Below are 26,750 nucleotides of genomic sequence, written 5' to 3'. Positions count from 1 at the left end.
TGTGCATTATTGCAGATCCTGGGACTGTATTATATTTCTCTTTCCATTTCTCTAGGGTTTGCACTGCATGCAGAGTGGCTTTTTTTGGTTTTCCATTCCAGTTTGTCTCCATATTTATAATTTGTGGTCTTTCTGTACTTGGTGAAGGTCGGTTCTGTGTGTGTGACCGAGGTGAGGTATTTTACTAGCATGTAGGCAATTGTATCAATCTTATTTGTTGTGTTTTCTCAATAGGATATGCATTAGTGGTAAATTATTGCCTTTTCATAAGGAGGGCTATTGTGCCTGATTGTAAAGGGAGTTTGTTTTGCTTTTACTGAGATGTCATCAGAACCAGAATATCTTTTTTGCATGGTGAGTTCTATGGGTAATGCCCTAGTGCTGCTCTGCATCCATTGTTGGAGGGTCAAGGGGGTTTCCGTGGAAGCAGAGTGTATGTTTACATATAGCTCCGTGACGGTCACATGTTCAGTGTGTCACGCATGTGAGAACTATCTGTCAGGTGTGTCCCGGCCGAAAAAAGGTTGAGAACTACTGCTTTAGAAGACTATCAATCCTTTGACGATGTTTCATTATGCGCTCTAGAGAAAGTGACTTCCATATCGGCATGGACGACATAACCCCATTTGTGTGGCTGGATTCATCCTGTTTGTCCATGGATAATATACGTAATGGATAAAAAGATATGATATACAAATATAGGAGGAAATTTTCAAAAATTTTATGCATGCTCAACTGGACTTTACATATGTAAATGGACTTTCTGTGCGTAATGGGGGGACTTTTGAAAATTGCAACTTTTACGTATGTAACTCCTTTGAAATTTCCATGAATTTTCAAAAGGTTTTACACACATAAATGGGCTTTTGAAAAATGCTATGATATATGCTACTTTTACACAAGTAAATCCTTTTGAAATCTACCTCCATAAGGTAGATTGCCCTAGTCACACTCTTGTCACACTGCTATGCTATCTTCAGATCATCAGACACTATCCTAAGCACCCCAAATGCATAGCTGCACTTTTTGGCACTGAATCTTAACACACAATCTATCTTCAGTACACTTCAAAGCTAAAATACATTTTCACTTTGAGAATTGGTACAAAACCTGCAATTAAAAAGTATGTGTAGTCTTTGTACCAATACAGACTGTTTGAAAACTGCCCCCATTATGACCCCGGAGTGACTGTAGTCAATACATTAATGTTGCGATCAGAGGTGTGGACCCTTGGTCCGGCGATGTCCGATTAGGCCACCGTCGGTAGGCGAGGCCGATCCTCAGGATTGCAGGTAGGACGGAAGAAGATATGGATGCAGGCGCCTCCTGCTGGTCGTGTAATCCAGATGCTGGCGCCTCCAGCGGGTCGAGTAAACAGTAGCTGACGCCTTCAGCGGGTCGAAGAGCCAACTCCGAGGATCCCTCAGAAGTCCAGTCCAGAAGTCGGGAGCCAGAGATATCCACAGCCAGTCCAGGGGTCGATAGCCAGAGATGTCCGCAGCCAGTCCAGGGGTCGAGAGCCAGAGATGTCCGCAGCCAGTCCAGGAGTTGAGAGCCAGAGATGATCGTCGCCAAGCCAGGGGTCGATAGCCAGGAGAAACGTCAGCCGGTCCAGGAATCAAACACAGGGAAACCAATCAAGAACCAGGAACAAGAACAAACCCAGGAGCCAAGAAGTCAAGGCAAGGTCTGAGGGTACAGACCTTGCCTTAAATAGTCTCCAGCCAATTGGATGCAGCAGGAAGGAACCATCTCACTTCCTGTGAGTGTTTCTTTAAATTATAGGCCAGAGCCGCGCGTGGTATTTGCAGAACAAGGTTGTACCTTGTTCTGCAAATACCACGACGTGAACACTCTCCAAACCCGGATATAAGCTACTAACGTGGAGGGCCTCCTCGCTTGAAGCAAAATCATAATCACAGGGACCAAGTATCCCTTCAAGCGGAGCAGTCGCCTCTCAAAAGCCAAGCCATTAGACAGAAGCGATTCGCCTGGTCTGAAAATAAGGGTTCCTGCTGTAATAACCCTGGCAGGTGGGCCAAGCAAATGGGACAGTCTACCACTAGATGAGCTAGGTCCACAATCCACGGCTGGCGCAGCCACTCTGGTGCCACCAGAATCACCTAGCCCGTGTGAAGCTTGATGCAGTGCAACACTTGACCTATGAAAGGCCACAGGGGAAACACATACAGCAACGCTCAGTTGGCCATGAGGATGAGGGCGTCGATGCCCTTGGAGCTGACCTCTCCTGCGACTGAAAAACGGATCCGTCTTCGTATTTTCTAGAGTCGCCTTGAGGTCCAACTCCGGCCTGCCCCATCTGGCCTGAATAAGGGTAAAGGCTTCCGCCGACAACTCCCACTCCCCTGGATCCAGATACTGCCTGCTGAGATAGTCCACATGCACGTTGTCCACTCCAGTCACTTGCAATGCAGCTATTCCTGCTAGAATGCTCTCCACCCAAATAAACAGATCTTATGCCACCTGCACCACCAGACAACTTTTTGTTCCGCCATGATGATTGATGTACGCCGCTTGCACTGACCTTCCTTGAATTAGCGGAAGACATGCAAACAAGGTTTTGCAACCTGCTCTGGTCTCCAAACACTTGATAGGCCAGGATGCCTCTTCTTGCAACCATGGTCCCTGGGCTGATTTCCCTTGACAAATCACCCTCTACCCTGTGAGGCTGGCGTCCAAGGTCACCATCATCAAGTCGGGCATTTCCAGGTCCAACCCTTTTCTCCAGATTGTGATGAGAAGCCACCACAAGAGACTGGACCTGGACTCCTCCGGAAACGGTAAAAAGCTGAAAATCCCCTGGAAGTGGATTTCAACGGGATAACAGAACCTTAGGCAGAGGTCGCATGTGAGCAAAGGCCCATGGAACTAATTCCAGCATAGAAGCCATAGAACCCAGGACCTATAATCCCAGATTCTGGGAACGGAAAGCCAGAAGATGAAACACCTGATTCTGCAACTTAACCACTCTTCTCTGTGGTCAGAAACACCTTACCTATCTGGGTATTGAACAGAGTCCTCAGATATCCAAAGACTGGGCCGGCTCTAAATGACTCTTCACCAGATTCGTCACCCAGCCCAACGCCTCCAGCAGCTGCATTAGCCGCCAAACTGAACAACATTTCACTTCTGACTTTGCCTGGATAAGCTAATTGTCCAGGTATATGTGCACCAGGATACCTTCCTTCCTGAGTGCCACAGCCATCACCACCTTCCTCTTTTGTGAATGTCTGCAGCGCCATCACCAACCTATAGGGAAGAGCTCAAAATTGGAAGTGCTCCCTAGAACTATGAATCTCAGAAATCTCCAGTGCTCGACCTGAATGGGGATATGGAGATAGGCCTCCGTCAAATCCAACGATGCCAAAAACTCCCCTTTGCGCACTGCCGCTATCACCGCCCGCAATGTTTCCATCCAAAAACGTGGCACCTTGAGGACAGCATTGACTTTCTGAAAATCGAAAATGGGCCGAAAAGTCCCCTCCTTCTTGGAACCATGAAATACATGGAGCATCTTCCCTGTCCCATTTCCTGAGAGGGCACCGGAACAATTGCGCATAGAAGCTGAAGACGTTGCAAGTATCCCACACCGCTTCCCACTTGGAATGGGAGATGCAGTGGGAGACTACAAAGGTGTAGCTGTCTCTTACCATCTCCAGAACCCACTGGTCTGATGTGATCCACTCCTCATAAAAGAGGGACAGCCTCCCTCCGATAGCATCCGGAGATGAGTGGACCAGCCCGCATTCATTGGCCAATCTTACTTCCACCTACCCCCTAGGCACCACAGTCCTGAGGAGGTCTGCTTCTGTGCCGGAGGCAAAGGGCTTCTGCTTGAACGAAACCTCCTTACGTCTCAGAAACAAGCATATGGGGGGGGGGGGGGGCGGGGGGGCGCGAAGGACTTCTTGGTGGTTTTCTTGTCCTCGGGTAACTTATTGCCCTTTGACGCCAACTGCTTCATGAGTTGCTCCAGATCCTTTCTGAATAGCAACTTGCCTTTGAAGGGAAGGTTACACAGCAGGGCTTTAGACCACATGTCTGCTAAACAATTTCTCAACCATAGACACCTTCGTACCGCAACCGAGAGGCCATATTTCTGGTGAAAGTCTGAATCATGTCATAGAGGGCATCTGCCACATAGGAGACTCCCACTTCCAAGCGGGGAGCCTGAGCAGCCTCAGCCGCCATCCCAGACACCTTCTCGTGTGCCTTCTGCACGCAGCACAAGCAGGCTCTCTGCATCAAGCTCCCACAGACAGCCGCCCAAAGACTTAAAGCCGAAACCTCGAAAAGCCTCTTCAGGAGAATTTCCAGCTTCTGATACTGGATATCCTTCAGAGCGACTGAACCCACCACGGGATGGTTATCTTCTTGGTCACTGCAGATACCACTGCATCTAACTTGGGAATCTTCCACGATTCCAAGGTCTGTTCCAGCAAGGGATAACTTACCCATAGCTCTGGCTACCTTCAGGCCCGCTTTGGGAGCCTCCCACTCCCGATCCACCAACTTCTTTACTTTCTTGGGCAAAAGAAAAGCCTTAGGGGGTCCCCATAGCCCCTCCAGGACTGAGTTCACCCCCCCTCATTGTCTGAATCTTCCTGTGCGACCTTAATCCCCAACACATCCAACACCTGGGGAATTAGCGGACCCAGTTCCTCCCTACGGAACACCCTAGGATCATCATCCTCTGCAATCAGGACGTCATCTGAATCCTGCATTGTATCCACCACAGCACTAATAGGGTCCTTGTCCAGATCCAGTGAACTTCCCTGCAGCTGATCGGGGTCATCTGCCTCATCCGTGTCCCCATCCTCAGCAGCGGACCGTCCAAGCACAAGGAGTTGTAGGATACCTCCTGATTCTGCCTGTCTCTCAACCCTAGGCGTCTTAGCCTCTCGGGTCTTCCTGAGAAACAGCCGCTTGGATCCTGCCTCCTTCTTGGCCAAATAAGCCTTATGGAGAAGCAGGACAAAATCTGTAGAAAATTCCTCTGGATCAGAAGAAGATTGATCCTGCTCTGCTTCCCCCTGTGCCTCTTCCCCTTCCGTGCCACTAGCAGGACACTGATCAGTGGGAAACAGCAGGGGGAGTCCCAAGGCTCGCTACTGCAGCCTGATTCCGACCATGTGCTGGCAAAATGGCCGCCGACTCTTCCAAGCCCCTCGCTCCCCCGGGGTCTCCAGCACTGGCCCAGCCGACCTTGTGATCTGGCTCCCCCCCCCCCCCCCCACCCCCAAGGTCCCAGCCCCTCCGTAGACACACTCCAAACAAAACGCAGTCATACTGAGGCGCACCTGTTTGGAGCCGCAGCCGTGGCAAAGTTTCCCGAAGTGAGTGGGAGGTGGCATGCCAACGCTATCGGGCCTAAAAATAACACCTGCTGCTGAAAGCGTCCGGCAGTGCGCTTCTGATGCTGTCCAAGCACCCACCTCGGCAGTTGGATGAATTCTGGTACCACTCACCTGACCCTGCCTCCTGGCAGTCAGGCTAATCAGTGTTCCACAAAGCTTTCCTCCACCAGCTTTCCTTTCCTTTTTCCTTTGTTTTTTTCTTAAAGGAACATCCACCAAAAACAAACACACAGCAAGCAAGGAAACCAAAAGAAATACTTCCCTGCTTCTGGATGCCAGGAGGAGACCGCTGAAGGTGGTGAGGACCCAGAAGGGGTGAGGGAACCAGGACCCCGGCTTTCACCCCCCCCCCCCCCCCCCCGATCGACAAGGGCCAAGCTGGCTCAGGGATTACCAACTCCCTATTCGCCCTGCTCTACCCAAGGGATAAGCCCACGAAGGAACACCTTGGGGAGTCTTCCCACTAGGAATCTTTTCTCTTCTTCTATTTTCTTTTTTTACTCTCAAAACTCCAGACTGCAGATTTGCACATTTACCATCTGCTGGAGACAGAGAAATACTGAGTGATTGCAGGTGACACTCTTGATTATGTAGCAGTGCCTGAAAAGATTTCATTCTTTGCCTCCATCTGCTGGTAGGGATGCAAAACCCACTTGTCTGGACTGATCTGGGGTATGCACAGGAAACAATATTATCATAATACCTATGTATATAAATCCATGATGTGACCACACCTTGACCACTGTGTGCAATTTTAGTTGCCTCCATCTCAAAAAAGATGTAGCAGAATTAAAAAAGGTACAAAGAAGGCCAAGAGAAAAGATAAAGGGCATAGAACAATCCTTATGAAGATATGCTTGATCGGTTTGGTTTCTTCCGTTTCTAGAAGAGATGACAGAGGGTTATGAATGAGGTTTGTAAAATCATAAATGATATGGAACAAGTGAATAGGAACAGTTATTTACCCTTTCAAATAGTACTGGCACTAGGGAACAGTCCATGAAACTAACTGATAGAAGATTTAAAAACAAAACCTAATTAAGGTGTCAGACTTGTTGGAGGATGGGGTGAAGGTTAATAGTATAGCTGGAATTAAAAGAGGTTCTGATAAGTCCATTAACTATTATTAAGCCAGGTAGAGTGGGAGATTGCCATTGCTCAACTCTGGATATGGAAGACTTGGAATGGATTTCCCATTCGGATCCACTGGGTACTTCCAAGCGACCCAGACTGGCCACTATCAGAGACAGGATGCTGGGCTTGATGGATCATAAGTCTGACCCAGCCTGGCATGTCTTATGCTCTTATGTCTAAAGAAAGTGCTTAGAGGGGAGACATCCAAGTGGGAATGGGGTTCTGTTTACAGCATGTGATTATTTCATAATTTTAAACAAACTTATGTATTACTTTATTTTAAATGTTCTTTTTGATGATATATGATTTTAAGATGGGTGTTGAATATTGTAAAACTTTTATAAAATCTGATAAAGATTTAAAATTCAAAATTAATTTAGTAGATAATATGGGAAAAAAAATCTTTTTTCATCCTGACAAATATATTTTCAAAAACTGAATAGAGGCATGTTTTCTTAAAATCCAAAATACCTGCATTTCAAGAGATTTTATTGGTGTAAAACAAAGTAAACTTTACTTTTCTTGCTCTCCAGGTCTAGTGATCCCAAGATATCCCAAATATTTATGAAATTTGCTGATTTAGGAATGCATGGGGCTGGTAGATACCTACCCAAATATAAGCAGGTTCTTCTCGACCCTGAAGCACTCAGCACGGAGGTAGCGGCGTGTTCTCTCATGCAGACGCCTGGACCTTGTTGGCCTTTCGTCAGTGTCACTCTCCAGCTCAGAGAACTCCATGAGCTCATCATCCTCAAAGGAATTGTAGTGTTTTGTCTGTTTCCTGACTCGAGGCCTGTCGATCACTAAGCTCTCCTGGGAAGAGGAAAGAGGTCAGGTGTACTGTATCAGGACTATGCAGAGGGAAAACTGGTTGCTAGGTGAACATTCTATGCTCTAACTCAGCATGCTTCAAATCACACAGGCATATTCATGGAATTCAAGGCACTGATTTGCAAGCTATGTATTATTATGGACTGCAATATGAGTTTAAAAATGCGCCTTTCATATCTCCCGCTGATTTATATGAACAATTCACAGCAAATTTGGACCACAGCATTCTGGAAAAATATTACTGTCTTTGCTCTGGAAAATTCCATACCCGATGTTAATGGTTCCTGCACAGACAGACATCTTCTATGAGATAGAGCACAGTTGCTTCACAGAACTGATGTGCTTTGGCACTAGGAAACGGGGAGCAGGAGGGGAAAGAGCATAATCACTGCCGGTTCTTATCTGGTTTGTACATGAGTGACAGTAATGTGCTTAGCCTTGGAAAAAGTTTTCTTCCAGCTTTCAGTCATCTCAGGGATCTAAAACACTCATGAAAAAAGTCAACAGCAAACCTACAAATGAACTTACATTAAAAATCACTCCTAATAAGAAAGAGACCAGGTATTTTGGATTCTAGATTTAATTACTTGAATTTAAAATCTGAGCTCAAAGCAAGTTAAAGTCAGGTACCGTGGGTATTTCCATGCCCTAGAGGACTTGTAATCTAAGGGGGTCATTTACTAAAGGTTATCTCCCATTTTGCATTCATGGGAAATGCTTAGTAATTAGGGCCCCAAGTTTTGTACCTGAAGCAACAGAAAGTTAATTGATTTGCCTAATATCACAAAGAGCATCAGCAGGAGAAGCAGGATTTGAACCCTATCCTCCCTAGTTCGCAGGTCACTCCTCTAGGGAAATTCTTATAAAGATGGCACATTTATTTATTTGATTTGTAAATCACCTTTCTGTGAATGCTAAAGGTGGATTATAGTAAAATATTCTCAATAAAGATAAGAAAACATTCTTATTGATCATAAAAACTAAACAAGCATCTAATAGTACTTAACAAAATCATAAAAAGTAATAACAAAAAACCTTCTAAAACACAATTTAAAGTCAAATGCAGCAATAAAAAAATCAATAAAGGAGTAGTTTAAAAAAAAGCAAATAAAATATAACTTCCCACATAACATATGATGAGAGGACCAACTGCATAAGCACCCTTACATATATTAAACTGAAACAGAGATGTGAGATCTAAAACTAACTGTGCTTCTAGATCTAGAGGGTCCTTTTCAAAGCTTTTTCAGCGGATAAATGACTGTTTACTCATGAAAAAAGCCCGGCTGAAAATTACTTCCCCTCTCTGAGGATGAGAGGCAGGTCTAGGGGTAAGGAGAGGGCAGAGCTGGCTGAGAAAATATGGGGATTTAATTTGGAAATCTCAGCACATGCTTTCAGCTACAGACTTTGCCCCTTGTGTAAAGAAGGTGCAAAGTGCGCAGGTACTAATGTGTCTGCAGCATGACCAGGCCCTGAATTTTCAAAAGGAAGCTCCATGAGTTTACTTTTAAAAATGTGCTTGCGGGATCATGGGTATTTCATGTATTTATTACTTGATAATTCATTTTTGTACCATAAGCCTGAAAAGCAGCATCCAGTGAATAACATATCTTAAAAAAAAACTGTACAGATAAACATAAATAAAAATGCAACTTCATTTGCATAAAGGACAAAGACCACTAATTACATTTCATCATAACCCTTTATAAACCCAACTTCTTTCATGTTTCAACTCATTCCCCAGTGCTCCCAGCCCAGACCTACTCCCAATGGCATAGAGACTAATTCTTACTCCAGCCTCTGCCTTAATGCCAATAATTTTGCTGGCGGTAATGATAGAATAGGCCTAGTTTCTATACTGAAGTTATTGCATAAGCACCATCCTAGTTTAATTCTTCTTGCAAGCATTCTGTGTGTTTTAGAACTGCCTTCCACAAGCAGGAACAGATGGTGATTACCAATGAAATCTCCAAGCACACATTTCACATGAAATAGAGTACACACTTGCAAAATAAACACAAGCCGGTTTGGCCCGAGAGTTGGGTACAAAGTGACAACTATATTGGAAAACTACTATTTGGAATGATTTGCAGCTCTTGTGCTTTGATTGGCAGGAGTTTATTCAGGGATTTATGATTTATACACAGCATGGTGCAAAAGACACTAATTAAGGGACAGTTTGTTTTCCCCATACAGTATATTCATATGGGACAAAACAGCAGCTCACTAGAGGACAAACGGATTATGACAGTTAGGTGTTAGAATATCAGGAAGAATGCCATTTCTATTATCAATATGAAATCATTTTGTCATCTTTGATCAGAAAGCTGTTTTTTTTTTAAATTAAAATAAGTGCCTTATTTGTTTTAATCATATCTAATATGCAATAAGAAATGACTTGCCAGTTTCCCTAAATATTCAATCTCTCTGATGGCAGTTAGCATGCACATCAGTGTAAAGTGCAAACTGCAATTAGCCAACAATATATTTCATCCTAGTTACCAGATGGCACGAACAATATACACATAGGTGAGTTTGAGGTGGAAGACACTGTCTGCCAATGTACCAAGTCACTGAAAGTTAAAGAGTCTGCAGACCTTAGCCCTGTGGGATCTGTTTGAAAACTACACTCTTAGAGGTCAATTTACAAAGTGATTAGGTATCTAACTTTCAGGCCGATACAGTACAGTGCGCTCCAACGGAGCACACTGTTAACCTGCCATTGGACGCACGTTTTCCCTTACCCCTTATTCAGTAAGGGGCAGTAAAAACTGCTTTTCTGTGCACCCTCCGATATTAAGTCGGAGGCCCCGGAGAGTAAAAAAAAAGTTAAAAAATAAAAATAAAAAAACAATTTGAAGTCGGCCGGCGGCTGTCGGGTTGAAAACCGGACGCTCAATTTTGCTGGCGTCCGGCTTCCGAGCCCGTGGCTATCAGCGGGCTTGAGAACCGAAGCCGGCAAAATTGAGCGTCAGCTGTCAATCCCGCTGACAGCCGCCGCTCCTGTCAAAAAGGAGGCGCTAGGGATGCACTAGTGTCCCTAGCGCCTCCTTTTGCCCGTTTCTACCACCGGGCCTCATTTGAATACTGTATCGCGCGCACAGGCGAGTGGCCTGTGTGCGCGCCGGGAGAGCGGCCGTTAGCCCGCTCTCCCATGGACTTTACTGAATCGGCCTGTTTGGGAGTTAGGCTTCTAAGCTGGCCCTTTTGAAAGTTTACTAGGTATGAGTTCCTAAATTTATGCTCCCAGTTTTACTGTGCCCCTAAATTTAGAAATGGGTTGCTTTGGGGTGAATTTAGGAAGGGGAAAGCATTTAGGTGCCTGGCACTGATTTTCAGCTTGAGGCATCTAACTTAAGATCCCAAATCTAGCAATCTAAATTTAGTTGCCTGAGTTTTAGGTTCTTAATTTAGGTGAATTTTCAACTGAAAATGTGCAAAACGTTAGGTCCCTAAGTTAGGTACTTAACTTAGGTTCTTAAATTTAGGCACTCAGCTGTTTATTTTTTATATTATCAGCCTCTGATCATCACCCTAAGAGCAGCACTTGGTTCCATCTTCCCCCTTAAAGAACTATCACCAGTGTGCCTAGTCCAGGGAGAAGAAGCCTCAATTAAGAATTATTTCCACATCTTACTTGCCAGTGTATAGCTTCCTACTAAGAATTAGTTAATGAGAAGGGGTTACCTACTATAGCTGTTAAAATTTCTGTAATGTCTTTTTCCCTGATTTACCCTCCTTCTTCAAACCCTCCTCCCTAAACAGCGGGGTAGATTTTCAAAGGGGTACGTGCGTACCCCCCGAAAACCTACCCCAAACCCCCCCTGCGCGCCAAGCCTATTTTGCATAGGCTCGGCGGCGCGCGCAAGCCCCGGGACGCGTGTAAGTCCCGGGGCTTTGCAAAGGGGGCGTGTCGGGTGGGCGGGACTAATTTCGGGGTGGGGCGGGAGGCGTGTTGGGGGCGTGACGCTGGCTCGGGGGCGTGGTCGAGGCCTCCGGACCAGCCCCCGGATCGGGTGAGGGCGCGCCAGCAGCCCGCTGGCGCGCGCAGATTTACATCTCCTTTTGGCAGGCGTAAATCTGCCAACAAAGGTAGGGGGGGGTTTAGATAGGGCCGGGGGGGTGGGTTAGGTAGGGGAAGTGAAGGGAAGGTGAGGCGAGGCGGAAGGAAAGTTCCCTCCGAGGCCGCTCCGAAATCGGAGCGGCCTCGGAGGGAACAGGCAGCGTGCGCCGGGCTCAGCGCGCGCAGGTTGCACAAATGTGCACCCCCCCTTGCGCGCACCGACCCCGGATTTTATAAGATACGCGTGGCTACGTGCGTATCTTATAAAATCCAGCGTACGTTTGTTCGTGCGCCTGGTGCACGAACAAAAGTACGCGCGCGCGTAAATTTATAAAATCTACCCCAGTGTGTCTGGTTCTGAGCCTTCAATTTCTAAAGGGCTGGAACGGTGCCTTCTTGGAGGTGAACTCTCAGCAAAGCTCTTTGGCTGACACAGGGGCTGCCATGGTATCAGTAGTTGTCTTCCCCTCCCTTTCTGGGCCTGCATATACTAGTTCTGCACTGCTTCCAAGCCTGACTGGTCCTGACAGATGGGAGATCTGAACCTGGATCTCCAATGATATAGCAAGCAGTGCTACTTCCTGAGCCATGATATCAGCCCAGAGGTTAAAAACTGTTGATCTTAAAGCTGAGAAAAGAAGCTTGCAGGTTCCTTCTCCTCTTTTATTCCTGCAATTGACTTCAAACAAAATAGTCAGGGATAGTAGGCGAAGACACACTGAACATTCTCCTAGATCTGGGTTAATTACATTTCAATTGCATTTTTATTTAATTTATTCATTTTAATAAAGGACCACTTTAGAAAAAGTAGACCCTGCAGTTCCCTTCCCCTCACTGCATTGATGGATGTCATCCTATCTGCAAATAAATAACTTTTGGGAGTAGGAGCACTATTTTAAAATCCAACCGTGATATCACAAGCATATTTACTTTTTCATTTCTTGTATCAGTGTCCAGTTCGGCGATCTTAGCCCACTTCTGCCAAAAATTGGGATCATCCAAGGAAATGTCTGTCCTGTTTCCTGAAGATACAAAGCTGGCCTGAAAGACAAAAAAGCAGCAGGTGAACAGGAGGTCCTAACCAGTTCCGCAGCCAATGTCATTGTCCTGCCTGACAGGGTAGAATGACAACAAGAGAGGAATGAGGCTAATGACCTAAGTAGACAGGGTTCCCTTTCAAGGACAATCAGGGAAGCTTCTCCTTTAGTTCGGTGATGAAATCTCTTGTTTCTAACCAGAAAGTTTCTGGTTCAAATCCCAAGGCACCAACTGGAAAAAGTTCTGAAGCAATATGAAGTATGGCAGTGCCTGTGCTACACCATACTTATCCAATCTACGACCCTAGGGCCAGAATGTGGCCCACCAAACGTCACTATGTAGCCCAACAGCTAAATGTTATCTTCCTCTATTGTCAATATACCTAAGCATTTTTAAAAGTTGTGGGTTGGCCAACCTATGAGTTTCCATGCACAAGAGGCAGAAGGAAGAGCTGGCCAATTACAGCCCTCCCCCATACCTGAAGTAGGATGACGAGCGCCCCCCCCCCCCCAATTGAAGCAGGAGAAAATGTGGGCAATTGTGGCAAGGAGAATCTCCCCTACCAAGAGGCATGAAGAAGAGAGGGCAATCATGGCAGGGGCAAGCTTCCACACTACTAGCAGGAAGAGGAGTAGGTGATAGCAGCAAGGCCTCACTTTTTCCTGTCCCCAGAAGCAGGAGGAAGTGCAGTAATCACAGCAAGCCCCTCCTTGGCTCTAGTGATAGAAGGAAGAACGAGCCAAAACAGCAAGGATGTACATATCCCCAACCCCAATCTCACCCTCACCCACATGCCCTGGAGGAAGAGCAGGTTATTTGGGATTCTGGGGACCTCTCTTTGTTGACTCCAAGCCAGGTAAGTAGGAAGAGAGAGGCTGATTGTGGCTTCGTAAAGACATTGGGGGTAATTTTCAAAAGGATTTATGCACTTAAAACTGGGTTTTACGTGCGTAAATGCACTTTAAACACGTAAATGGGCTTCTGAAAATTGCTACAACATATGCTACTGAATTGTCAACAGATTTTACATGTGTACATGCACTTTAAAAAGTGACCTTTAAAAGCCCAGCATGAGCTAAAACCGGGAGATATGCGAGTATGATGGGCTGGCACACACTGAGCAGATTTTAAAAGCTGCCCATGTATGCGCGTATCTCCCGCTTTGTGAACAAATGAAAATATCCAAAAATGGGGCTGGGTGTGGGCATGGTCTGGGTGGGACATGAGTGTTCCGGAAATTTAACCTGAAATCTCCAGCAAGTGTGAGACAGGGTCCCCTGCCATGTAACTTTACTACTGCTATGGATGGTGTGTAAGCAATAAAACAAAATAAATCTAGGCTAGTCAGTGGGGGGCGGATTTTAAAACGAGCACGAATAGCCTACTTTTGTTTGCGCTCCAGGCGCAAACAAAAGTACGCTGGATTTTAGTAGATACGCGCGGAGCCGCGCGTATCCGCTAAAATCCTGGATCAGCGCGCGCAAGGCTATCGATTTCGTATAGCCGGCGCGCGCCGAGCCGCGCAGCCTACCCCGGTTCCCTCCAAGGCCGCTCCGAAATCGGAGTGGCCTCGGAGGGAACTTTCCTTTGCCCTCCCCTCACCTTCCCCTCCCTTCCCCTAACTAACCCACCCGCCCGGCCCTGTCTAAACCCCCCCCTTACCTTTGTCGGGGGATTTACGCCTCCCTCTGGGAGGCGTAAATCCCCGCGCGTCAGCGGGCCTCCTGCGCGCCGGGACGCGACCTGGGGGCGGGTCCAGAGGGCGCGGCCACGCCCCCGGGCCGCCCCGGGCCGTAGCCACGCCCCCGGAACGCTCCCGACACGCCCCGAAAACGCCGCGCGGTTCGGGCCCGCCCCCGACACGCCCCCTCCGAAAACCCCGGGACTTACGCGAGTCCCGGGGCTCTGCGCGCGCCGGGAGGCCTATGTAAAATAGGCTTCCCGGCGCGCAGGGCCCTGCTCGCGTAAATCCGCCCGGTTTTGGGCGGATTTACGCGAGCAGGGCTCTGAAAATCCGCCCCTGGAGTTTTAAGGGTTGGGGCTATTTATTTTATTTATTTTTAATTTTTATATACCGAGGTTCTTATAGAGACTACAAATCACTCCGGTTTACATATAACGATAAACTGCCCAACAGAGATAAGGGGCTTTACATAGAACAGTGGCACATATGGAACAATATAACTGGATGACAATTTAACATAATGATAATAAATAATATAGTATAGTTTAACATTGTAATTAATAAAATTATGTAATATAATCTGTATAATTTAACTATTTAACTTGGATATAGTGACATATTAACCATGCCAGATATAAATAATAAGATAAAATGAATTTTTGAACTTAGAAATTGTAGTCCAGTTGCAGAAGAAAATATAAATAATAAGATTAATTTTTAGAACTCAAAGATTGTTGTCCAGTTGCAGAGACCTGAAGGTAGGACTTGGTATGGTGACCATAATTAGGGGATACTTCTTATTTGGGAAGACTTTCCGTCTTGGTAGGATTGTGAGTCTGGGAAGGCTTGTTGGAAAAGAAGAGTCTTTAGTCTTTTTTTGAACTCTTGATGATTGGGTTCAAGTCTTAGATTTGGGGGGAGCATGTTCCACTGGTGGGGGCCTGCTAAGGATAGCGCTCTTTTGCTCAGAGATGATTTTACTTGTTGGGCATGCAGTGTTCCTTTGTAAGCGCTTCTGATTGGTCTAGAAGATGTGTGCGGCTGGAGTTGAAAGCTTAACGTGATGGGAGCTATTTTGTTTGTCGCTTTGTGGATGATTGTGAGTACCTTATAGAGTATCCTTTGTTTAATGGGACGCCAATGTAGGTTACTAAGGATTGGGGTGATGTGATCATTTTTGTTAGTGCTTGTTAGAATTCTGGCAGCAGAATTCTGTACCATCTGTAATGGTTTGATCGTGTTGTTGGGTAGACCTAGTAGCAGGGAGTTGCAATAGTCGAGCTTAGATAATATAATGGATTGAAGTACCAGCCTGAAGTCGGAGAAGTAAAGGAGGGGTTTAAGTTTTTTGAGGACTTGCAGTTTGTAAAAGCAGTCCTTCGTGGTATTGTTTACGAACTTTTTTAGGTTAAGATGATTGTCAAGCCATGCTCCAAGGTCTCTGACGTCTGGTGAGAACATGTTATTAGCGTTTGGTAGAGAGAGGCTAGAAGAGATTGTGAGGGGATCCTGAGAGACAATGAGCATTTCGGTTTTATTGGCATTCAATACTAGGTTGAGGCTTGAGAGTAATTCCTTAATGGGCTGTAGGCATTCGTCCCTTAATGGGCTGTAGGCTATAAGGAGGAAAGGGAGGCTAATAAACTAGGGGGGTTTGGAAGTCCTATCCCTTAACTGGGCGAACTAAGAATGAGCTGGGAAAACTACCTATGGCATCGGTGTTCGTCCCTCATAAAATCCCCCCAATTCCGTGGTAGAGGCGGAATTTGCACACACATGTCCATATAAAATTGTGCGTATATGTGCGGGCATTCAGAATACGTTATAATATGCGTGCATATATGCACGTATGTTATAAAATGGCCACGGCCCTGGGTGCGAGCTGGCAAATGCACACACGTGTGCCTGTGCGGCTGTTTCAAAATTTGAACATTTTATTCACTGAATTTATATTCTGCAACATCCAAACAACTTGATCAGTGTGGATTACAAATTAACAAACACAATCCACAAATCATAATATAAACATAAAATACATGGACTTCTCAGGAAAACTAACACAAATAACACTTTATCATTTATTTTTTTGAACACCTACCTAAAAATATCAGCTTTCAGCCTTTTTCTAAAAAACATACTCTTCCTCCTTCCTTTTACAATGTAATGCATTCCACATGACAGGGCTTGCAATAGAGAATGCCCTATTTTTCACCTCCCGAGTTCAAAAGTTCTTAAAATTGGTTCAATCAATTTTTTATCAGATCAAAGTGTATGTGCACAAGTATAAGACTTAAACTCTGCCAATGGAAATCCTGGCGTGTAAACATCTCTATGCAATAAAGTTAATATCTTAAAAAGCAATCTTTCAGGTAGAGGTAACCAAGGCAACATTTCTAAAACTGACCTAATATGTTCATGATAACCTACACCTGTTAGTACTCATGCTACCCTATAAAACCTTTGGAAACCCCAAATATAAGCATTACAGTAATCCAGTTTGTTCAAGACAAGGGCTTCAATTAATGGAAGTCAGAATTAGATAAAACAGGTTTTAACTGCCAAACCACTTTAAACATTTTTATATATGGCTTCATTATAAGCCTAAAATCAGTCCTAAATTATACACTTCTGATACAAGCGGTATAACAATCTTTATACCTAATCTCTGTAAATCTACTACCCAAATTACATCTACTTATTTGAAGAACCACTGTATTTTTTAACATTGAGTACTAATTTATACTTTACTAACTAAGGGCTAGATTAATCAAATATCACATGTGAAAGGAAGAGGGGCGTGTTTTATGATAATAGCCTAGTTATCGGGGAAGAGAGGAGAAGAGGGAGGGAGGATAGGTAAGGGGGTAGGAAAGTTTCCTTCCAGTAACCGGACTGCGAGGGAACTGGGGGAGGCCCGATCTCGTCGCCGCGCATAAACAGGGCAACTCCCCCCTCAGCACACTTTATAAAATTGCGCACGCGCACATGGAGGTGTGCGTGTATTTTTTAAAAATCTACCCTTAAGAGTAATATGCAGATCTAACCTGGAGATAAGTAGGGGATGTTCCTTTTCTTTTCTGTGTGTGCATCTCACTGATTGGGGGAAGGAAGGCATATTGGTAAACCACTGAGTATTTGGGGAATTGCGGGGACTGGGGCTTGAGGCCACTGAAGGGTACATTCTCTCTCTAGCACTTGCCTCCTCTTTATCCCCCCCTACTATTCCCTCTCTCTACTTCCCTACTCCAACCCTCTCCCCATCACCTTTCCTTCTTTCCAACCTTTCCCTTCTCCTTTTCCCCCTCCATATTTCTCTCCCTTCTCTACTGCTACCTACTCCTTATTTCTTCCTTCCACTTTACCCCTTTCCTCTCTCCTACCCCTCTACCATCTCTCCAGGGCTGAAATAAAATCCTGAAAGCCAGGTATTCTGTGCACCTAAAATTTTGACCTGATGCCTAAAATCCAGAAAAGCAAACAATTAAAATAAAGGAAAAGAAGAATTAAAGTATAAAAATAAAACTAATAAAGAGCACAACAAGGAAAAGGTCCAACAAAATAGCACCAATAGAGTGAAAAAGTAAGACATAATTAAGGAAGAAACATTCCCTTGGTTCCTAAAAAGGTTTTGATTGACACCTAAGTTTTCCAAATATATTTCCAACTCTGACCCCCTACCCTTTTACCCTTCCTCCCTTCTACCCTCTATTTTCTTCTCTCTCTCTCATCGGTTCAGGAACCGATGAGAGAGGGAGCAATTTTAGATCTAATTCTCACTGGAGAAAAGGATTTGGTGAGAGAGGTAACGGTGGTGGGGCCGCTTGGCAATAGTGATCATAATATGATCAAATTTGATTTAATGACTGGAAGGGGGACAATAAGCAAATCTACGGCTCTCGTGCTAAACTTTCAAAAGGGAAACTTTGATAAAATGAGAAAAATAGTTAGAAAAAAAATGAAAGGAGCAGCTACAAAAGTAAAAAGTGTGCAAGAGGCGTGGTCATTGTTAAAAAATACCATCCTAGAAGCACAATCCAGATGTATTCCACACATTAAGAAAGGTGGAAAGAAGGCAAAACGATTACCGGCATGGTTAAAAGGTGAGGTGAAAGAAGCTATTTTAGTCAAAAGTTCTTCATTCAAAAATTGGAAGAAGGATCCAACAGAAGAAAATAGGATAATGCATATTTTGCTGCTGTTTGTTATATTTACTCCAAGATTATACGGAGTTTTTCTTGTTCATTCTTTTGTGAGAAGACTAATTTTCTGTTAACGTTGGTAAATGTGCATCTCCGATATCTTTGTATATTAAACAGTATTTCTATTTCTCCAATGTTGCATTGCATGCAGAATCTAGCTGTTTGTGGGTTTCATTTCAGTTTCTGCCTGCATATTTCTATTTCTAGTATGTGGTCACTTATTCTAAATCTGGTGAGTTTCTGTCTGTGTTCTGCGAGTGCGACCAAAGTGAGGTATTCTGCTATGTGTAAGTTCTATGTAGGATCGAAAGCAGCCCAGCTTGTTCTGTTGTCCAATATTTACCTCCCAGTAGGTAGTTTATTGCAGTTCTAGGGAACATTTAATGTTTGCAGTGCTTTCTTTTATAGTAAAGGTTATTGTTGTTTGAGTTCTGGGTGCTTGTGCTTTTTTGGTTTGGCAGCTTTGCTACATATATGCAAAGTTATCTTTTCTGCAGGGTTTTGTGTTACTTCAGAGAATGCCTGGTAGTAGAGGGAGTTTGTCATTCTCTATTCTGTTTTTTGAGCCACAGCAACTAAAGCTATTTTTGAGGCGTCATCAACAAGCGCTCAATGAAGTGATAAGTGCATTATTGAAGGACTGATTTTGTTTTTATTTTGAATTTTTTTGGCATAGTGGTTAGAGTGGTGGACTGCAAACCAAGAGAGCCAGAGTTAAAATCTGCTGACACTTCTTGTGACCTTAGGTAAGCCACTTTACCCTCCATTGCTTCTGATACAAACTAAAAGGATAATTTTGGAGAGTAGCAGCCTAGTGGTTAGAACAGTGTGCTGTGAACCAGGGAAACCAGGGTTCAAATCCCACTGTCAGTAATTGAGCCCTTGGGCAAGTCACTTTACCCTCCATTGCCTCGGGTACAAAATTAAATTGTAAGACCTCTGGGGATAGGTAAATACCTACAGTACCTGAATGTAATCTGCTTTTAAGTGTCAAAAAGCAGAATATAAATAAAATAAATAAATCTACAATAGATATGTTTTCTTATTATATGTTTGAATTCTGTATTCCCTTCTATACATGGCAGGCTTCCTATTAATTGGATTCTTTGAATTGTATGATTTTGATTGTTGATATTGCTTTTTTTCATTTTCTATTTGTAAGATTTAATTTCTTATAAATAAAATAATTTGAAAAATAAGATTGATGTGCAAACAGGGTATACTAAAACATAAGTAATGTTGGTGGAGTAGAGTTAAGCTAAATTTAATGTTTAATATGTCAGCTAGCAGAAGTACCTGTTCTATGCATGGGTTTTTGTGTACAGCATGATCTGTTTTGAGGCGAAGTGTATCTGTTTGGGTGTGGGATTCTGTCTCTGTGCTTGTCCAGTGTGGTCTGTCTGTGTATGTGCTGTAATCAGTCTGTGTCTCTCTCTGTATCTGGGGAGGTGTGTTTCTGTGTCTCTTTGGATGTGGGATGGGTGTGTGTGTGTCTCCAACTCTCTCTGGGTATGGGGTGTCTGTGTTAATGTGTATTTGTTCCTTTTAGCAACTTAACGAGAACCAAAACTGGGCCTTTGTGCTGCTGACTGGCAGTATGGTTGCCTGATGTTTGGCAACCAGTTCAAGAGATGATTTATTGGCAAGAGACATTCAGGCCAGGAATCCAGGATTCCCTTCATATCTGTGTGTGTATAGATGGAAGGGGTCTATGGTTTGAAATGTTTGCTCACCCTTAGATATCTCACTGAAACTGTGTTCATTATAAGAGCAAAAAGATAAACTAATTAGTCTTATTTGAAGTTTGTCATAAACGTACATTGTTTTTGTGCTGTTAGTTAATTATCTTTGTGAAAACTGCTCACCCGCCCCAAATGAGAAAAAATATTGCAATGTAGTCCCTCATAAGAAAAGACTGGACAATTCTGTGCTACACAATCATCTGATCATAGAATCTCCAAAACAAATAAAAAAATATAGGCATTCCAAAATAAGGAAATTAATATTGGTACTTATTTTATGACATACTAATTTTCAGATGGGAATAACCAACCTCCATTAAGATCTATTCATGGTTGAACTGATGGAATTTTATGGAGACTGCCTTTGAAATGGAGGTCCTCTTCTTTCCTACCATTAACAACATTCTTTGTCCATCACATAGATTTCTCTCTTTTCATTCAAACCCCCTGAGCTTTTCTCAGACTCTCACCAGGCAAGTCATCAACAATTCTCTTTCTTTCTGTTCTTATATCAGCTATGCAGCACTTATCAGTTCCATAGCATTTACAAATTACATTCCACGCCCTCTTTCACTATTGTCATTTGCTTCTCTTAAGTTTTATTCATCTCATCTTAATTATTGTAATGGGTTGTTTGCTGGTTTTCACAACTCTTCCCTCTATCCTCTACAACTTTTTCAAAACTCTGCAGTTTGTCTTTTCCTAAGTCATACAACTCTCTCTCCCCCCTCTTGGATTCCCTTTATTGGTTACTTGTTGATTTCCTTTTTTTAGTTCAAATTCTTCTGACATGATTTCATTCCTCCTACTTCTCTGATCCTCTCTCTTGCCATGTCTGACCATGCTCACTGCATTCTCCTGAGCACTCATCACATTAACTGGACACCTTATCAATTTTGTACCTTTTCTTTCCCCAACTCCTCTCCGTAGAACAAATGGCCTATAGACATCTAGAATGCTCTCATGCTTCATAATCCAGTGCACGAAAAAAATTCATCCATTCAGTTTAGCTTCACAATGAGTATCTAGCTTATAAATAACTGAATCTATCTGTCATTACCTGTATTATATACTAATCTACCAGACTCTACTACAGCCTGCTTTGTGCTTGTAAGACACTATAAGATTACACTGTGCTAAAACCTCTTTTTTGGACAATCACTCTTAACAAGACAACTGGGTCTCAATTATCATGGTTTAACTCAAAATTCTGTTTTTTCTCCTGTCTTATTTAATCTTAATTTAACATCTCTTGCTGTTTTAATTGAAGAACTTGGTTATAAGTAGTTTTTTTTTTTTGTTTTTATATGCTGATACCTATGTGGTTGCTTATCTGGAACCTGACTGCCCAGAACAATTATGTAAAATTTAATGATTGCCTGAATAAGATTTCTGAATGGCTCTTTCTACACAAGTTAAAAGTTAATCAAAGTAAATCAGAAATAGTATGGGTTTTTAGAAAAAACATGGCCCTTAAGCTGTAGTCACAGCTAGTGGGAGTGAATATTGCACTGAAAGAGGGAGTTATCACCGTTGGCATAAAATCTGATGTTAACCTTACATTTAATAATCAAATGTCATCTTTGATATTACATTCTTTTTATTTCCTTTGCTACATTGCAATTTAAAGCACAAAATAGCCTTCAAACTCTCTTACAAGCTTTGTTGCTGTTGATTAGGCTATTGAAATGCACTATATCAGGGACCGTCATTAAATATTATTAAAAGACTGCAACTAATGAAAAACATTGCAGGAAAATAAATCTTTGAACCAGGAAATATGACCATGATATTCTATTTCTAGAAGAACTACACTGGCTCGCAATTGGATGCAGGGTGAAATAAGATATTTTTGTCTGGCATTTAAAGCCATTCATAGTGGCCAACTAGTCTATCTAGCAGGGACGATAACTTTTAAATAGCCACGTGGGCGCACATGTATGCGTTTGCTGGCTCGCAAGCAGGAATGCGGCCATTTTATAACATACGCACGAATATGTGGGAATGGTATAAAATAGGCTGTACGCGTACACGTGCATGCAATTTTAAGTAGGTGCGTGCATATACGCACAAATGCCGCTTTTATCACATAGGAGGAGGGATTTTAGTAAACATGTGCGCCGACACAATTACCAGTTTTCCCAGTTCATTCCTAGTTCGCCCAAGTAAGGGATAGGACTTCCTAACCCCCTAGTTAAAAAGCCTCCCTTTTACCCTGTTAACCCTGACCTTTGAAACCCTGCTCACCTCTTTACTTTTTTTTTATTTTCCAACTTACGTGCATCCAATAGCAGAAGTAAAGTTACGCAGCCGGGGACCTTGACGTGCATCTGTGCAATTAAGTATTTACGCGCACATCTGTTGGTCTTCCTCAACATGCCCATCCCGCCCCTTTTGGACTTTTCATTTGTATGCGTACCGGGAGATATGCATGTACATGAACTGCTTTTAAAATCTGCTCAGCGTGCTCCGGCCCAATGTATTCGTGTATCTCCTGGTTTTGGCATGTGCCAGGCTTTTAAAATTCACTTAAAACGTTTTGTATTTCTATAAGCCAGTAAGAGCTTTATCATCTTTTCATGATAAGATCAGAATGTACAAAACTGTCTTATTTACCCTTTGGAATTTACTTCCTCTATATGTTCGACAGTAACCTAAGTACTTGAAATTTAGGAAAAGTGTAAAGTCTTGGATGTTTCAACAAGTTTTCTTGATATGTTTATATATGGGCTGAGTCAAATTTTGTTACTTGCCTGTGTTGAGTTGCTTTGTTTGTATGATTACACTGACATAATTATGAGTAAATATTGAATTATCAATGTCAGTTTTTATTGTACACTGCTTTAATTTTTTTTTTTTTTTTTATTAGAAAGGCTGTTCAAAGTAAATAAAATGGACTAAACGAATAAAATGTATGTACGGTAACTATGAAAGATACTTGCTTTTCATTAAAGTAATTACTATTTATTAAATAGGATTTGCTTATTTTTGTAGTTCCTTATTATTCTTTCCATCTGTGTTGATACTTGTGCCTCGATTTTTATCACTCTCCCTTCAGTTATGCCATCCAACTTATTTGCATCTACACTGTCATTCTGACCTAAAGCAATAATCTGCTCCTTTCAGAATCTGTCAGCACAAGGCTGAAGTTCTGTGCTTGAGAAAACATTTTCTGCAGTTAATTTATTATGTGCTACAACCACCAATGATTCAGTTTTAACCAGGGTTAAGAACATGTTAACTGTACAATAACACAAATTAATAAAACAGTCTTTCATTCAGATTTCTTTGTCTCACAGATAATCTAGGAGGCAGTTTTCAAATTATTTGCATCATGATTAAGTATACAGGTATTTTTTTTTTTTACATATGGACTTTGCACCAATTAAAAAGAAAAGTACATGTGGTTGCAATAAGAATACCAGTGAAAAGACTGCACTGCTGAAGCAGTCTAAAGAAGGAGGTATAGAAATATAGCATAACATAATATCATATCTGAACATTAGAGTCTGAAGCGGAAAAAAAAACAGCATGACAGTAACTGTGAGCAGGTGATAAAGATCAAACCGAACTTCTGGCCAGGATGTGCTGCTGAGAAGGTCACATGTGGTGAGAGCTCAATTACTGCAACAATTATTTGGAAATAAACATTCTTTTTTTCATGTGAATTTGCTTAATATCCTGATTATTATTTCTTTAATAAAATTTCTTACCCTTCCAAAGTTCATGCATTAAACTCACTGCGAGCTCAGATAGTTGCTGGGGATTGTCAGTTAAAGCTGCTCACACCCCAACAGAAAAGAACGAACTACAAGAGACTAAAATGGTTGCTGCTTCGGCTTACCCCTTTTTGGAACTGAAGGATGCATTGGTGCAAGATAATTTCCACCGTGTTTCAGTGGTACTAGAAAAACTAAATAAACTGCAATCCTCGCTTGATGATATTAAGGAAAATATGGGAAAACAAGTGGGAAGAATCATAGATCTTGATCATAAAATCACTGCACAAGAAATATCTTCTGAATTATTGAGTTATTGCAATTGGTAAAGAGTCTGGCTCCCAAAAACTTTGGGTCTATCATTAGTTACTGAACCCATAGTGATGGATTGTGCCCATTGTCTTTTCCCTCAAAGGGGAGATAAAATAAAGACTAGGGCAGTAATAACCAGTATACTTATCTATGCTGATAAAGTTAAGATGATGCAAGCATATTAAAAGCAAAACGATTGCATGAAGGAAAAAGACTTTCACTTTTCAACAATTTCTCAAAGTTTCAGAAGCACCACTGAAGTTTAAGTAGGGACTGCAGTGGGAACCTAGCCGTGGCCACGGATGACGACGTCTATACTGCTATAGTATTTAAGCTCAGGCTCCGCTCCCTAGCGTTGCCTTTGAAACATGTCTCCTCGCTAGTCGAGTACACGTTGCTTCCTGAGATTCGTCTCATCTCTGCGTTCCTGTTCCTCGTTTGTTCCTGGTTCCTGTTTCTTCGTTCCTACCTCGTTCCATTCTTTGGATTGACTACACGGACCTGACTATGCCATCGAATCTCTCCAAGCCTGGACCTCTGCTTTGCCTGACCTCGCCATCGACTCTCTCCAAGCCCGGACCTCTGTTTAGCCTGACCATGCCATTGACTCTCTCCAAGCCCGGACCTCTGCTTCGCTTGACCACGCCATTGCCTATCTCCAGACCCAGACCTCTGCTTTGCCTGACTATGCTACTGCCTATCTCCAGACCCAAACCTCCGCCTTGCCTGACTACGCTTGACTATCTTCGTGATCAGACCTCAGCCTTGCTTGCCGCCAGCTCAGACTCAAGCCTGTTCTTCAACGCCTCTTCAGCTTACTCCCCGGACATGGTATATTCAGGCTTCGGCTTGCTCTTGCTCGAGCGCCCCCTGTCTATTCTTGTTCCATTGGCGCTCAGGTTTTCAGGACATTGCCTTGTTCAGAGTAAGACTGTACCATCATTTACCTGCTGTCTCTGGGCTGCATCAGACATTACTGTGATCTACACCGAGGCCCACCTAAGTCCTGCTGGCCCCGGCACCCAAAGGCCCAACCCGCGGGGAACGAGGACTGGTATAAGTGAAGCTCCAGCGGCCTCTGTCTATCAGCCCACTCCGCCTGCCAATGGTGGGGACCCGTAGGTCCCTACCTACGGGTTGTGTCAACCCCACCTCGGCCCAAGGTCCACCTCCGAAGCAACAGGGTTTAAGGAATTCTGATGAATGTCCAATATGTCATATTATCAGAGGAACATTTACTTATGCTTTTCTGTTATGTGTTAAAGGATATGAATATTGATAATCAGTGAAGGCAACTATAAAGCATTTGGTAGCTTAAACCTCTTTTCACTGAGGAATGTCTGTTATTGGGTTTTACAGCTTGCAAAAAGCCTTTGGGTAAGTCAACTGCCCAATTTATTCATATTATTTGTTTAGTTGCTGGATTGGCTACATTGAAATAGAAGAATGAAGAAGCTCCTCTCCTTAAGTTATGGTTTCTTCAAATGTTAGATTGGAAGCCTGTGATTCAATTAGATGCTAAACTGCAGCAAAGACCTTTGAATAGGGTGTTTTAGAACCATGTGAATTTTTTTTTATGAGATTACATGTCTATACTATAAGAAATTGTAAGAAACTGGTTTGTTGCTAGAGTTATGGCTCAACAAAGGGGGTGTGTGTGTGTGTGTGTACTGTGATTGATTGTTTTGTTTATGTTTGACCTGCTATAGAGGTAAGTTGTAAAATACAAAAGATGTACCCCAGGTTTCTATATGTTTAAATGTTTTATTGTTCATTGAGCTAATTACATTGTGGTTATATCACTTAAATAAACTTTAAAAAAACACAAAACCCCCCCAAGATCAAACCATGAGAGACTACAACTTGGAGTGGTTGCCTCTCTATCATCAACTGACAGAGAATATAGTAACATAGTAGATGTTGGCAGAAAAACAAGCAACAGCCCCATTCAGACTATCCAGTTATTTTGGGCCACATTGCTAAGGATGTATCCCAATTACCAACCATATAAGCTTAACCACTAGTAGAATAGTACTGGATATCCAAGTCAGTTTCTGTTGCTCTCCTCTTTAGATTTCTACCATATCAGGCAGAGGAACATGTTTCCACATCCAATCCAATATCCAGCAGCCACCCCTCCCCACATCTCACCTCCAAGCCCTGTACATATCCAAGCAGTTACCAAAAGAAAATAATAAATGCCATCCACAGATCCATCAATCTCAGAATCTTGTCTCACATATTGGTCAATCCCAAAATGTAGATACAATTTCTTGTTGTTTGCTCCCAGCAACAAGTAGTGGGTTTCCTGGAATCACCTGGTTAATAACAATTTATGGACTTTTCCTCCAAGCAATTGTCCAAACCTTTTTTAAACCCTGTAATACATTCTTCAGCAATAAATTTCACAGCTTGATTGTGCATTCATTTAAAAAAATGCTTTTTCCGTTTTAAATCTGCTGTTAGTTTCCAGGAATATTCCTCAGTCCTAATATTTAAAAGGGTAAAAAAAATATTCCCTATTTACGTTTTCCACTCCACTTATGATTTTTAAACTTCTAGCATATCCTCTCTTGTCTCTTCCTCAACCTGAAGAGCTCTAACCTGTCATGGGGAAGACATTCCATCCATTTTTATTGCCCTTCTC

At 43.0% G+C, this 26,750-nt stretch overlaps 1 protein-coding gene across 4 annotated transcripts in view; it reads right to left on the bottom strand.

Moving 5' to 3' along the window:
• CHD6 (chromodomain helicase DNA binding protein 6) overlaps positions 1-26,750 on the bottom strand; it is a 586,770-nt gene that overhangs the window by 193,462 nt on the left and 366,558 nt on the right. For all 4 annotated transcript variants that reach the window (XM_029614845.1, XM_029614844.1, XM_029614846.1 and 1 more), the window contains 2 exons: positions 12,340-12,450; positions 7,123-7,325 (listed from right to left, as the gene is read on the bottom strand). In XM_029614845.1, coding sequence (XP_029470705.1) covers positions 7,123-7,325; positions 12,340-12,450 — 314 coding nt within the window. The remainder of the gene's footprint in view (positions 1-7,122; positions 7,326-12,339; positions 12,451-26,750) is intronic.

Source organism: Rhinatrema bivittatum, chromosome 8 (assembly GCF_901001135.1).
Source record: "Rhinatrema bivittatum chromosome 8, aRhiBiv1.1, whole genome shotgun sequence".
In the NCBI taxonomy this organism is placed as follows: domain Eukaryota; kingdom Metazoa; phylum Chordata; class Amphibia; order Gymnophiona; family Rhinatrematidae; genus Rhinatrema; species Rhinatrema bivittatum.
Note: the sequence above shows the minus strand (reverse complement) of the source record. Positions and strands in the feature narration are given on the sequence as shown.